The 12,648-nt window shown below is 43.9% G+C and overlaps 1 protein-coding gene across 3 annotated transcripts in view; it reads right to left on the reverse strand.

Annotated features, from left to right (window-relative positions):
• PYM1 (PYM homolog 1, exon junction complex associated factor) overlaps positions 1 to 12,412 on the reverse strand; it is a 35,023-nt gene extending 22,611 nt beyond the window's left edge. Inside the window, exon 1 of one of the 3 annotated variants that reach the window (XM_056562371.1) lies at positions 12,292 to 12,412. In XM_056562371.1, the coding sequence (XP_056418346.1) occupies positions 12,292 to 12,397 (106 nt within the window). In that variant the 5' untranslated portion in view covers positions 12,398 to 12,412. Of the gene's footprint in view, positions 1 to 7,993; positions 8,088 to 8,177; positions 8,498 to 12,291 lie in introns of those variants that run through there. The other 2 variants (XM_056562373.1, XM_056562372.1) reach the window with 2 other exon arrangements.
• Between the last annotated feature and the right edge of the window lie 236 nt (positions 12,413 to 12,648).

Below are 12,648 nucleotides of genomic sequence, written 5' to 3' on the forward strand. Positions count from 1 at the left end.
AGCAGAATCCCATTAAAATCAATGGGAATGAAGATGGGGAATTCCACACAGACTGCCGTGTGAACATGGCCTAATTATATATTAGATGCCCTTTAAAAAATGATTTGGCCATAGCTTAGCAACACATCCAGAAATCCACATCATAGACACATAGTTAATAAGGTTGAAAAAAGACCAGAGTCCATCAAAGTTCAACCTATTACCCTAATGAGTCCGTACTGAGTTGATCCAGAGGAAGGCAAAAAACCCTCATACTAGAGGTAAAGATTCCTTCCCGACTCCAAATATGGCATCAGAATAAATCCCTGGATCAACGTTCTCTCCCTATAAATCTAGTATCCATAACCTGCAACGTTATTATTCTCCAAAAATGCATCCAGACGCCCTTTGAATTCTTTTACAGAGTTCACCATGACCACCTCCTCTGTTAGAGAGTTCCACAGTCTCACTGCTCTTACAGTAAAGAACCCCGTCTGTGCTTGTGTAGAAACCTTCTTTCCTCTAGACGTAGAGGATGCCCCCTTGTTATAGATACAGTCCTGGGTATAAATAGATCATGGGAGAGATCTCTCTAAGGTCCCCTGATATATTTATACATAGTTATTAGGTCACCCCTAAGCCTAAATAGCCTAACTAAATTACCTCAATTCTGATCTTTCTGGGTACTGTAGTCCTCCCATTCCCCGTATTACTCTGGTTGCCCGTCTTTGAACCCTCTCCAGCTCCACTATATATTTCTTGTACACTGGTGCCCAGTACTGCACACAGTATTCCATGTGTGGTCTGACTAGTGATTTGTACAGTGGTAGAATTATTTCCTTGTCGTGGGCATCTATGCCCCTATTGATGCACCCCATGATTTTATTTGCCTTGGCAGCAGCTGCCCGACACTGGTCACTACAGCTAAATTTACTAAGACTCCTAAGTCTTTTTCCATGTCCGTCGTCCCAAGTGTTCTCCCATTTAATACATAATCCCAGCCCGGATTTTTCCTCCCCATGTGCATTACCTTACATTTATCAGTGTTGAACCTCATCTACCACTTCCCAGCCCAAACCTCCAACCTATCCAGATCCATTTGTAACAGTGCACTGTCTTCTATTGTCTATTTACTATTCAACCCATCTATTAAATAGAACAGGACCCAAGACGGACCCCTGTGGTACCACTAGTAACAGTCACCCAATCAGAATAAATACCATTAATAACCACCCTCTGTTTCCTATCACTGAGCCAGTTACCTACTTGCACACATTCTCCCCCAGCCCAATCCTTCTCATTTTATACACCAACCTTTTATGTGACAATATAAATCCAGATATACGACATCCAGCGATTCCCCCTGGTCCAGTCTGGAGCTCACCTCCTCATGAAAGCTGATCAGGTTAGTATGACAGGACCGATACCTCATAAAGCCATGCTGATATGGAGTCATACATTTATTTTTATCAAGATATTCCAAAATAGCATCGCTTAGAAAACCCTCAAACAATCTACATACAAGGGAGGCTAAACTAACAGGCCTATAATTCCCTGGGTCACCTTTTCACCCCTTTTTAAATATTGGCACCACATTTGCCATGCGCCAGTCCTGGGGAACAGTCCCTGTCCCTATAGAGTCCCTGAATATTAAAAATAGGGGTCTGTCTATTACATTACTTAATTTCTTTAGAACACGGGGGTGAATGCCATCTGAACCTGGCGATTTGTCTATTTGTCTTAGGCTGTGTTCACCCGTTCAGGTTTTTAACTGCAGTTATTAAAGGGTACCTCTCATCAAAAAAACTTTTAATATATTATAGATTAATGTATGCAGAATGACTTTACAATTGCATGTTATTAAAAAATATGCTTCTTTCTATTTAATTTTCCACTTTGAAGAAATGACCACTAGGGGTCTCCCTACCAGTCCTGGCAGCAAGCATTTCAGACTCATGCTGGAGTCCTAAATACTACGAGCTGCCAGTCTGCTTTGTTCACAAAGGAGAACACTCAGAGCTGCCAGCCTGCTTTGTTCACAGCCTGTTTGGCTGTGAACAAAGCAGGCTGGCAGCTCTGAGTGTTTAAGACTCCAGCATGGGTCAGAAATGCTTGCTGACAGGACTGATCGGGAAAGATACAATAGAAAGAAGCAGATTTTTCATTAACATGCTATTGGAAAGTTATTCAACATTCATTAATCTAAAATATATCAAACGTTTATTTGATGAGAGGTACCATTTAAATACAAAGCCATAAAAATAAATCTAAAAGAAGAAAAGGAAGTTTCAGTCTTTCCTTTAGAAGTGCCTTTCATTCTGTGTTCATATCTTTGAAATCAATAATTGCAATTAAAAACCTGAATGTGTGAACACAGCCTTATAGATATAGGACAGTGTTAACCAATGGTATTGATTTACATCAGTACTTTAGGCAAATTGTTTCTATAGCACAATGTTTCCCAAATAGGGTGCCTCCAGCTGTTGCAAAACTACAAGTCCCAGCATGCCCGGACAGCCAAAGGCCAGTCTTTTCTGTGCTATCAGCGTGTGAGATGTCACTACCATACACTTCTCCTGTAAGCATATCGATTTCTGCCACTGCATAGTATTGTAGGCTTACATGGGTAGAATTTCATTTCATTGAACTTGTCCCTACAACAAGGAACACGTTATTTATTTATAAGGCACTTCAGCACATCAGTTTCATTAAAGGGGTTATCCAGGATATATATATATATCAAGTTAAACAGATTTGTAAATGACTTCTATTAAAAAATCTTAATCCTTTCAGTACTTATGAGCTGCTGAAATTGAGTTGTTCTTTTCTGTCTCAGTGCTCTCTGATGACACGTGTCTCAGGAACTGTCCAGAGTAGAAGCAAATCCCCATAGCAAACCTCTTCTACGCTGTGCAGTTCCAGAGACAAGCAGAGATGTCAGCAGAGAGCACTGTTGCCAGACAGAAAACAACTCAACTTCAGCAGCTGATAATTATTAAAAGGATTAAGATTTTTTAATAGAAGTAATTTACAAATCTGTTTAAATTTCTGGAGCCAGTTGATAGATAAAAAAAAAAAAAAAAGTTTTTTTCCTGGAATACCCCTTTAAAATGTAACACTGGCCTCCGACAAAAAAATAAGGTAAAAAAAAAAAAAAGAGCTAAAAGGGAATGGACTGAAGGTGCCGTACACATTCAATATGGATCCTATGTTCACAGTATAAACAAAGGAAGAGGGCAGAAGATGATGAGCACCACTCACAATCCAGACAGTCAAACCCGGTAGCCACAGTGGCACGTGTGAAGCACTATGAGAATGATCTCCAAACAATCCAGCGGTGCTCGCAAAGAAAGTCACTAACATGCAACGTACGAAGAAAGGAATGTAGCGGCAACTCACTGTACTGTGCAGGATAAGTTTTAATGGACGATCATAAACAGCTGGAACGGTCCAGAGGGTGGAGCGACACAGTGTTTCGCTGGCGGCTTCTTCCGGCTCCATGCCGTGACGTGGTGGCGTCGCCTCTGATATACGCAGGTAAGTGCGCGTCACGCCAACGGGTCACAAACAAAACTTTCTATCCCTTAGCGCATGCGTACTTCGCTCAACACGTTGAAAAGAGCGGAGCGCAGTAACAAAAGCTGCCTTTAACTACAAGATAAGGAACCCCCTATGTTCACAGTATACATGGTCATGGCTGCAGAGCGGTATGCTGTCGGGCAGCCAGGTATAAGCACCCAACTACAAGATCGGTGCTGGATCATTCACTTACATGGGAGGGCACATCCCTGACAAGTGTTCGCTCCCCTATCAGATCAATGGGTGTTTTACAGGAGGCAAAACTGACCTGTGTATAAGTGTCAAGGGTCTGACAGAAAGGATCTTGTTATCTGGAAACAACTTTGGGTTGTCTCATCAAGTCACTGTTTTATTTGTCTTCTTATGGACATCAAAGTGAGGGGGGGTGGAAAAAATAAAAAAAATAATAAAAAAAACGCTTGTCCAAGGGACTAAAACTGAGCACAATCTACTTGTCCCTCATGACGATCCACTTGTCCTGGTACATAAAATAATTTCAACCAAAATAGTCTGTAAATATGGTCTTCATTAATAGAAACCTAATAGGCAGACCAGTATGTTATCCTATTATGTGGATAGGGCCCCTGATAAGTAAGTCTTCCCTATTAAGCAAGCAGTCCCCCCTTCAGGAAGGTATGTCCCTTTATCAGGTAGGTACATCCCCACATCAGGTAGGTAGGTAGGGCTCCCCTTGTAAGTAAATAATGCCCCAGATAGATATGCCCCCCCCCCCCCAGTGGGTAGGAAGGGTGGGCTCCCCCAGTAGGCAGACAGAGCCCCAGAAGGATATGTCCCCCATATGTAGACAGGTCCACAAATACATATGACCCCAACCAGGTAGGGCTCTTCAGTAGGTAGAAAGGCCCCCAGATAGATATGACCTCCATCAGATAGGGCTCCCCAGTAGGTACAGGGGCCACAGACAGATAGGTCCCCCTTCACTGATGGCAGTCGTATCTATCTGGGGGCCTGTCTACCTACTGGGGAGTCCTACCTGATGATTAGGTGGGGATTCCCAATAGGAAGAAAGGACCCCAGATAGATATGACCCCCAGCAGGTAGGGCTCCCATTTAAACAATTATACCCCCTAAGTTTCAACCAGGGTGCCTCCAACTGTAGCAAAACTACAACTACCAGCATGATGAGAGTTGTAGTTTTTCAACAGCTGGAGGCACCATGGTTGGGAAGAACTGCCCTAAGTAGATCGGTTAGCCCCTTGTGGTAGGCTGGTCCTCCCTTTTTATAGTAAGTAGCCAAGATTAAGTAAGTAACTCACTGCTACTTACATCTCCCTGTTCCCTGCGGGGACTTCCTGGTGGAGGTGTGCGCAGCGAGTGACGTAATTGAGCGCGGCGCGCAGGACATCAGCGTTCCGTCGTCCTGCGCGGCATGTGTGATGACGCCACTCACTGCACACACCGGCCACCAGGAAGGCTCGCTATAGGCTGCAGCATACAGCTGCGGTGAATAGCAGTTTATTGACTGGGCAAGACAGTCTTTTCCCTTCATATGAGAATTCTTCTGGCATTTAGCGCTGCTTGCCCGAAGTAGGGCTAAATGCCTGATTAATTGACCTGCCCGGCACCGGGGACTGCATGTCTCGGGCGTCACAATTCCCACATCTCTGTGTGTGTATATGTATATCTATCTCTAAATATATATAAATGTCATGGCCGTAAATGTTGGCACCCCTGAAATTATTCAAGAAAATAAAGTATTTCTCACAGAAAATGATTGCAGTAACACATGTTTTGCTATACACATGTTTATTTCCTTTGTGTGTATTGGAACTGAACAAAAAAAAGCAAATTGGACATAATGTCACCAAACTCCAAAAATGGGATGAACAAAATTATTGGCACCCTTTCAAAATTGTGGAAAAATAAGATTGTTTCAAGCATGTGATGCTCCTTTAAACTCACCTGGGGCAAGTAACAGGTGTGGGCAATATAAAAATCACACCTGAAAGCAGATAAAAAGGAGAGAAGTTCACTTAGTCTTTGCGTTGTGTGTCTGTGTGTGCCACACTAAGCATGGACAACAGAAAGAGGAGAAGAACTGTCTGAGGACTTGATAACCAAAATTGTGCAAAAATATCAACAATCTTAAGGTTACAAGTCTATCTCCAGAGATCTAGATTTGCCTTTGTCCACAGTGCGCAACATTATCAAGAAGTTTGCAACCCATGGCGCTGTAGCTAATCTCCCTGGGCGTGGACAGAAGATAAAAATTGATGAAAGGTGTCAATGCAGGGTAGTTGAGATGGTGGATAAGCAGCCCAAAACAAGTTCCAAAAGGTATTCAAGTTGTCCTGCAGGCTCAGGGAACATCAGTGTCAGCACAAACTATCCGTCGACATTTAAAGGAAATGAAACGCTATGGCAGGAGACCCAGGAGGACCCCACTGCTGACACAGAGACATAAAAAAGAAAGACTACATTTTGCCAAAATGAACTTGAGAAAGCCAAAATTCTTCTGGGAAAACGTCTTGTGGACAGATGAGACCAAGATAGAGCTTTTTGGTAAAGCACATCATTCTACTGTTTACCGAAAATGGAATGAGGCCTACAAAGAAAAGAACACAGTACCTACAGTGAAATCTGGTGGAGGTTCAATGATGTTTTGGGGTTGTTTTGCTGCCTCTGGCACTGGGTGCCTTGAATGTGTGCAAGGCATCATGAAATCTGAGGATTACCAACGGATTTTGGGTCGCCCTGTACAGCCCAGTGTCAGAAAGCTGGGTTTGCGTCAGAGATCTTGGGTCTTCCAGCAGGACAATGACCCCAAACATATGTCAAAAAGCCCCCAGAAATGGAGCGCTGGAGAGTTCTGAAGTGGCAGCAATGAGTCCAGATCTAAATCCCATTGAACACCGGTGAAGAGATCTTAAAATTGCTGTTGGGAAAAGGCGCCCTTCCAATAAGAGAGACCTAGAGCAGTTTGCAAAGGAAGAGTGGGCCATCATTCCGACTGAGAGGTGTAAGAAGCTTATTAATGGTTATAGGAAGCCATTGATTTCAGTTATTTTTTCCAAAGGATGTGCAACCAAATATTAAAGGACATCTGCAGCGTTACAAACACTTATCCCCTATCCTCAAGATAGGAGATAAGTGTTTGATCGCAGGGGGTCCGAACGCTGGGGCCCCCGGCGATCTCCTGTACGGAGCCGCGGCTCTCCCATGCAGGGGGCGTGCCAGCCGCAGCATGACGTTGCGGCCGGCACGCCTCCTCCATACATCTCTATGGGAGAGGCGGGGAGGCAGCATTCGTGCCTCCCCACATCCCCCATAGAACTGTATGGGGACGGGGCATCACCATCGACCTCTAGGTCGACGCTACGCACCTTAGCGCTCACCATGAGTGCTTATGGCGGTGCCCCAGCGGTCGGACCACCCGCGATCAAACACTTATCCCCTATCCTGTGGATAGGGGATAAATGTAATGCCGCTGCAGTTGTCCTTTAAGTTAAGGGTGCCAATAATTTTGTCCAGACCATTTTTGGAGTTTGGTGTGACATTATGTCCAATTTGTTTTTTTCCTCCCTTTTTTGGTTTAGTTCCAATACAAACAAAGGGAATAAACATGTGTATAGCAAAACATGTGTTACTGCAATCCTTTTCTCTGAGAAATACTTTATTTTCTAGAAAAATTTCAGGGGTGCCAACATTTACGTGTGCGTGTGTGTTGTGAAGCCAAAGGAGAGACAACCCTTATAGTGCAAGGAAAGCTGTGGGTGCATGTGGGATTTCCAGCATAGGTCACAGACTGTCAGTAATACCAGCAAAAGCAAGGATCAAACAGCACTCCAAAAATAGTTAAAAAAAAAACATAACTTGTGTACTTTTTAATTATCAATGGGTGAATAAACTATACAAGCTTTTTGACTATTTTTGAAGTGTTGTTGTTATATATATATATATATATATATATATATATATATATATATATATATAGTGTGCAGTACAGTGAGGGACTTGTGCGCAGAACTTTCCGGAGCCTTATACGGTTACCTCGGTAACTGCACCTCCCAGTATGGCCTGTGTCGCCCTACGCTGGAGCTGAACATCACGCAGGGTCACAACCTTGGAATTAGGCTGAATTTCTGCCTCCTTAACAGTTTGTTTGGTTTTCCTTTATGCCAAAATGTGGTCAGCCACGGTATAGTGTACACAAAAAAAAAACCTGCATATGTTTTTGTTTTCTTTTTTTTTTAAATAAGTCAATGGGAAACGCATGGCACACATCAGCATATACTTGTAGTATCCATTAAGTTTTCTGAAATAAAACAAATAGTGAACTCAGCCTTGTTTAAGCGGAGTGTGCAGTGTGGCCCTGTACGCAGGTGTGAACACTGCCTTAGAACACTATTGATAAGCACAGAATGAAAGGATCTCCCCTGAATGGCAGCAATGTAATGTGCACAGTAAACACCACCTATATACGAGCCCGGTGTATACAGGGGAGTCATGACTGAGCCGGGCAGGGTGCACACAATGATGGATGATAGATAGATGCGCCGCCATTCATCTCAAACTGCAGCGCCACCCGCGGGAATCCGTCTAGAAGACGAACTGCACACGAGCCAGGCATCCCTTCCCGCTCCCGGTGCTACACTCACCGGACTCATCGGTCACATAGGGAGTCGCCATCTTGGTCCTCTCACCACGTTTCCGTCCGACACCTGCCTGTATGACGTCGTCATAGGCGGATCGGGGCAAAGGAGGGAGGGGAATCCCGGCACAGTCACCCGGAGGGGAGTGATTATTAATGGCGGCTTCTTTACAGACCGCGACTATGCATGCGGATCACAGAGCGGGAATACACAGGGCAGACGTGGTAAACGGAGCGAGAACGTACACAGCTATGTCATAGAAACGGACTGTTTACATCACGTGACCTATCAGGTCCCCGCCCACTGCTACGGAGACTGGAGCGGACCAAGACGTCTAATTGTGCCGCCATTTTACTTAATTTGTAGGGAGCACAGGATTTAATGATTTTCAGTTCGGTAATGAGGAAAAATACGCCTGTACCGCAGTCTAAGGCTGGGTTCACACCGTGCTTTTGTCTCAGTTCCACTTACAGTATGATTAATTTTGCTGTATGCAAAAACGTAGTCAGCCACGTTATTGTGTACGGCAAAAGACAAAGTTTACTTTACAATTAAAAAAAAATAATATTTAAGTAAATGGGAAACAGATGTAGATAGGAAATATATGGTGTGGCATATGGCACATACATGTATAATTTTTTTTCCTGTCAAACGTATACATTAACCCCTTAAGGACTCAGCCCATTTTGGCCTTAAGGACTCAGACAATTAAATTTTTACGTTTTAATTTTTTCCTCCTCGCCTTCTAAAAATCATAACTCTTTTATATTTTCATCCACAGACTAGTATGAGGGCTTGTTTTTTGCGCGACCAGTTGTCCTTTGTAATGACATAACTCGTTATATCATAAAATGTATGGCGCAACCAAAAAACACTATTTTAGTGGGGAAATTAAAACGAAAAACGCAATTTTGCTAATTTTGGAAGGTTTCGTTTTCACGCCGTACAATTTATGGTAAAAATGATGTGTGTTCTTTATTCTGAGGGTCAATACGGTTAAAATGATACCCATTATTACATACTTTTCTATTATTGTTGTGCTTAGAAAAAATCACAAACTTTTTAACCAAATTAGTACGTTTATAATCCCTTTATTTTGATGACCTATAACTTTTTTATTTTTCCGTATAAGCAGCGGTATGGGGGCTCATTTTTTGCGCCATGATCTGTACTTTTTTTTTTATACCACATTTCCATATAAAAAACTTTTAATAAATTTTTTATAATTTTTTTTTTAATAAAATGTATTAAAAAAGTAGCAATTTTGGCCTTTTTTTTTTTTTTCATTCACGCCGTTCACCGTACGGGATCATTAACATTTTATTTTAATAGTTCGGACATTTACGCACGCGGCGATACCAAATATGTCTATAAAATTTATTTTTTACGCTTTTGGGGGGTAAAATAGGAAAAAACTGACATTTTACTTTTTTATTGGGGTAGGGGATTTTTAACTTTTATTTTACTTTAACTTTTACATTTTTGTAAAAAAATTTTTACACTTGAATAGTCCCCATAGGGGACTATTCATAGCAATACCATGATTGCTAATACTGATCTGTTCTATGTATAGGACATAGAACAGATCAGTGTTATCGGCGATCTTCTGCTCTGGTCTGCTCGATCTCAGACCAGAGCAGGAGACGCCGAGAGCCGGACGGAGGAAGGTGAGGGGCTCTCCGTGCGGCTTTCTGAATGATCGGATCCCCGCAGCAGCGCTGCGGGCGATCCGATCATTCATTCAAATCGTGCACTGCCGCAAATGCCGGGATCTGTATTGATCCCGGCACCTGAGGGGTTAATGGCGGACGTCCGCGAGATCGCGGGCGTCGGCCATTGCCGGCGGGTCCCTGGCTGCGATCAGCAGCCGGGATCAGCCGCGCATGACACGGGCATCGCTCTGATGCCCGCGGTTATGCACAGGACGTAAATGTATGTCCTGGTGCGTTAAGTACCACCGCACCAGGACGTACATTTACGTCCTGCGTCCTTAAGGGGTTAAACTGACAGCAGTTACGCATTGTGAACCCAGCATAAGTGTATTAGACTTATATGTTCAAAAACTAAAGAAAATGTTACCTGCTGTATGCCAGATAGCAGAATCCAATTCCCATTAACTTACATTATCGATAAAACTGATTTTGGTAAAGAACCTGTTTTCGTTTGTGTTCTCACAGATGTCTGAGGTTCTGTCCTGCTCACTAATGAGCAAAAAAAAAAAAAAAAAAAACCCTTGCAAGCAGATTTTTAAACACTAGGCATGGACGGCGCCAGAAGGCACCCAATGATGTTAATGATGGCTGTTGGATTTCCAGTATGGTGTCCTGCAGTTTACTTGACAGAATAGAGCAGATTTGGCAGAAGCTGTGATGGAAGAGCGCTGTAAAGTTACCAATGCAGGTGTGAACCCAACCTTAGTGTTTAAAGTGTATCTGTTATTAAAGGGGTATTCCAGGAATGAAAAAAACAGGCCTTTTTTCTTTCAAAGACAGCGTCCTCCTTGTCTCCACTTTGCGTGTGGTATCACAATTTGGCTCCATTCACTTCAAAGAAACTGAGCTACAGAACCACACCCAACCTGGAGACAAACAGGGAGAGATCTTTGAAAGAAAAGGAGGCCTGTTTTTTTTATTCCTGGAACAACCCTTAAACAAAAACTTTTTATATAATGGTGATAAAACCATTATATGTATATTTGTAATATAGATTCGTTAAAAATTTTGTATTTTTTTGTCCCTACATCTATTGTCTGTTTGTCTCTGTGAAGAGTCCAAATACAGAAAGTGTGGGTGGACTGGTAGGGCTCTGTGCAGTGAGGACAAGCAGGGCTCTGTACACTAAGGACAAGCAGGGCTCTGTGCAGTGAGGACAAGCAGGGCTCTGTGCACTGAGGACAAGCAGGGCTCTGTGCATTGAGGACAAGCAGGGTTCTGTACACCGAGGACAAGCAGGGCTCTGTACACTGAGGACAAGCAGGGCTCTGTACACTGAGGACAAGCAGGGCTCTGTGCACTGAGGACAAGCAGGGCTCTGTACACTGAGGACAAGCAGGGCTCTGTACACCGAGGACAAGCAGGGCTCTGTACACTGAGGACAAGCAGGGCTCTGTACACTGAGGACAAGCAGGGCTCTGTACACTGAGGACAAGCAGGGCTCTGTACACTGAGGATAAGCAGGGCTCTGTACACTGAGGACAAGCAGGGCTCTGTACACTGAGGACAAGCAGGGCTCTGTGCACTGAGGACAAGCAGGGCTCTGTGCATTGAGGACAAGCAGGGTTCTGTACACCGAGGACAAGCAGGGCTCTGTACACTGAGGACAAGCAGGGCTCTGTACACTGAGGACAAGCAGGGCTCTGTGCACTGAGGACAAGCAGGGCTCTGTACACTGAGGACAAGCAGGGCTCTGTACACCGAGGACAAGCAGGGCTCTGTACACTGAGGACAAGCAGGGCTCTGTACACTGAGGACAAGCAGGGCTCTGTGCACTGAGGACAAGCAGGGCTCTGTACACTGAGGACAAGCAGGGCTCTGTACACCGAGGACAAGCAGGGCTCTGTACACCGAGGACAAGCAGGGCTCTGTACACTGAGGACAAGCAGGGTTCTGTACACTGAGGACAAGCAGGGCTCTGTACACTGAGGACAAGCAGGGCTCTACACTGAGGATAATTAGGGCTCTGTACACTGAGGACAAGCAGGGCTTTGTGCACTGAGGACAAGCAGGTTTGGTAGCCTGGGGTTGTTGGGTATATGGGGTGTAGCTGTGCGGTAACTAAAGGGTGCTTGTTTAACCCTTATCACTCGTGATGCCAGGGTGAGGGCTCCTCTGTATATGCTTGTCCTATCGCCACCTGTCCCAAGAACGATAGGGAGGTATAATAAATGATTATCCACAACCGGAGGTTTTCATAAAACTGTCGGAACTTTTACTGCAGCTTTTATGCAACATTAAACAGGAACAGTCTTTGTACAATAGTCTATTAAGATCCTGACAGTTGGTTGGGACCTCATGAGTTCTGAGCTTAGAAAAGGATTAAGTGCTGTTCCACTGGATTTAGGGGATTGAGTTTAGGTCCAGCAGTCACACTAGCTTTAGCGGGGATTGATATCATAACTCACAATTAGATTCAGGCTGAGGCTGGCAGGCTTCAGGCCTAAGCTTGTCTTTGTAAGTAACACGGAACTCCGTTCTCTCTGATTGTCCGGCACCCAAGAGAGCGATCATTGGTTGCAGCTCCCTTATATGGGTAGGGGCTGGCCTTAAGCTCACTGGTCCATACCACCTGTCATTCACTTTACAAGGAATTATGGTCTAACCATGTGACCACACACGTGACCTAGGAAGGTCCTTCAACATACCTTACTAGAATTAACATTAGTCATGTGACCTAAGGTCCTGCGGCACTATATAGATAATTAAACATACAATTATTTATACATGTAGACATCATAGAATTGAATAAGGAAGAGGCGACT

Source organism: Hyla sarda, chromosome 2 (assembly GCF_029499605.1).
Source record: "Hyla sarda isolate aHylSar1 chromosome 2, aHylSar1.hap1, whole genome shotgun sequence".
In the NCBI taxonomy this organism is placed as follows: domain Eukaryota; kingdom Metazoa; phylum Chordata; class Amphibia; order Anura; family Hylidae; genus Hyla; species Hyla sarda.